The 1487-nt window shown below is 39.2% G+C and overlaps 1 protein-coding gene across 1 annotated transcript; it reads right to left on the bottom strand.

Annotated features, from left to right (window-relative positions):
* Window positions 1-293: 293 nt before the first annotated feature.
* Window positions 294-818, bottom strand: LOC149236899 (wall-associated receptor kinase-like 20). Its single transcript, XM_089369069.1, has one exon. The coding sequence runs from the start codon at window positions 816-818 to the stop codon at window positions 294-296; it is 525 nt and encodes a 174-aa protein (XP_089225195.1).
* Window positions 819-1487: the final 669 nt, after the last annotated feature.

Consider the following 1487-nt stretch of genomic DNA (forward strand, 5'->3'; position numbering starts at 1 on the left):
GTAAAATTTAAGAAATTAAATTTCAGTAAAGTTAATATCAAATTAGATAAGTAAAATTTAAAATATTATGGTAGCTATGGTTTAATTAGGTGAAATCAACACCATATACATCTGCAAGCTGCTTTAGCTGCTTAGGCAAATTTATCTCTTACATTTTTCCCTCATGCTTTTGATTGGGATTCTGAATTTAGAGATAAAGACCCATACCTTCGTGAGCAAGATCTAGAAGCAAAGCTTGTGAAGCACACGTTTATCCAGGACCAGCAGCTTCAGTCTCCATTCTGACCTTAGTCTTAGACATTGAAGCTAGAAAACTCGACATCCTCAAGTTCATTCGTGTTAACAGAATTTGTGAAACTGAGAATGGGCGAGCAAGCAGAGTTCTGGTCACAATCTACCTGACTTTTACAAGAAGGCTCCAACGGTGCAGCCCACTGTATCTCTACTCCATAGTTCCACTGCCTCACAGGCACCGCCAGGTTGAAATTTAGGACACTCGTGTAAGCCGTGCAAACACCGCAGTGTACCCCTATTGTCTGAGAGGCGATAAAACCTCTCGCTATAAATGTGCAACAGACACCATCTTTCCTGCACGCCATGGCTGCCTCGGCTTCATTAATATATGTATGACATGAACTGCTTGAACTACAATTCAATGGCGATGCCAGTATTATAGGATCGCAGTTCAATATCGTAGCCGTGTTCATACTTGTAAGATTGAAAGGCAGGCTCTGATTCAATTGCAGTCCCTGGTTATTCATGTCTCGAGTCTCGCAAGAATCGTTAAGCAGAGGCGAAGGTTGAATAACCAGCCTCATAGTGGTTGGATTGATACTAATGCCACAGATCACCTCCCTGTTGCCAAGCACATTGCTTGCATGCAATGCACGTGCTAAGGGATAGAATGCCCTTACTTTGCATGAAGGTCTAGTACGAGATATTGAAGTTAATAAAAGCGATACCAATTTGGGGCAAGAGAATTATTGGCTGGATCCATGCTAAGTTTATAAAATATAGTATTGCTTTGCATGAAAGTCTACTACGAGATAATGAAGTTAATAAAAGCGATACCATTTTTTCTATGAATTCGCGTGGATGATTCTTCTTCTTGTGTAATTGTGCATAGGTCATCAGCAGATCTTAACATCCATAAGAAAAGCATAGAGTCCAAAACAATGTCCCTCTCAATCATTTATTATTTAGAATATTTAAAGTTTCAGTAAAGCATTTGGTGAATCTTTCTTTTCGACCCTCTACTTTTAGGACGTGCAGATTAGATTCTCGCACATAGCCATGAAATCCATCTTTTCTCCACTTCATCAACACATCACAACAATCATTACTTCGGATTTTAAAACATATTCTAGTTGACATTGGAATAAGGACAAGACACTATATATTTCTGGATCCTGTGGGCAATAGATATACCATGGTTGGTGCGACGCATATTCAGCATTTGAGCATTAATTTGTGCCAAAAGAAAATGC

Source organism: Pinus tabuliformis, chromosome 8 (genome assembly GCF_031772625.1).
Source record: "Pinus tabuliformis cultivar Carrire ecotype Pingquan chromosome 8, CPIR1, whole genome shotgun sequence".
Taxonomy (NCBI): domain Eukaryota; kingdom Viridiplantae; phylum Streptophyta; class Pinopsida; order Pinales; family Pinaceae; genus Pinus; species Pinus tabuliformis.

Coding starts and splice junctions, on each gene's coding strand:
- LOC149236899 (XM_089369069.1), bottom strand. CDS start 818: ATGAGGCTGGTTATTCAACCTTCGCCTCTGCTTAACGATTCTTGCGAG.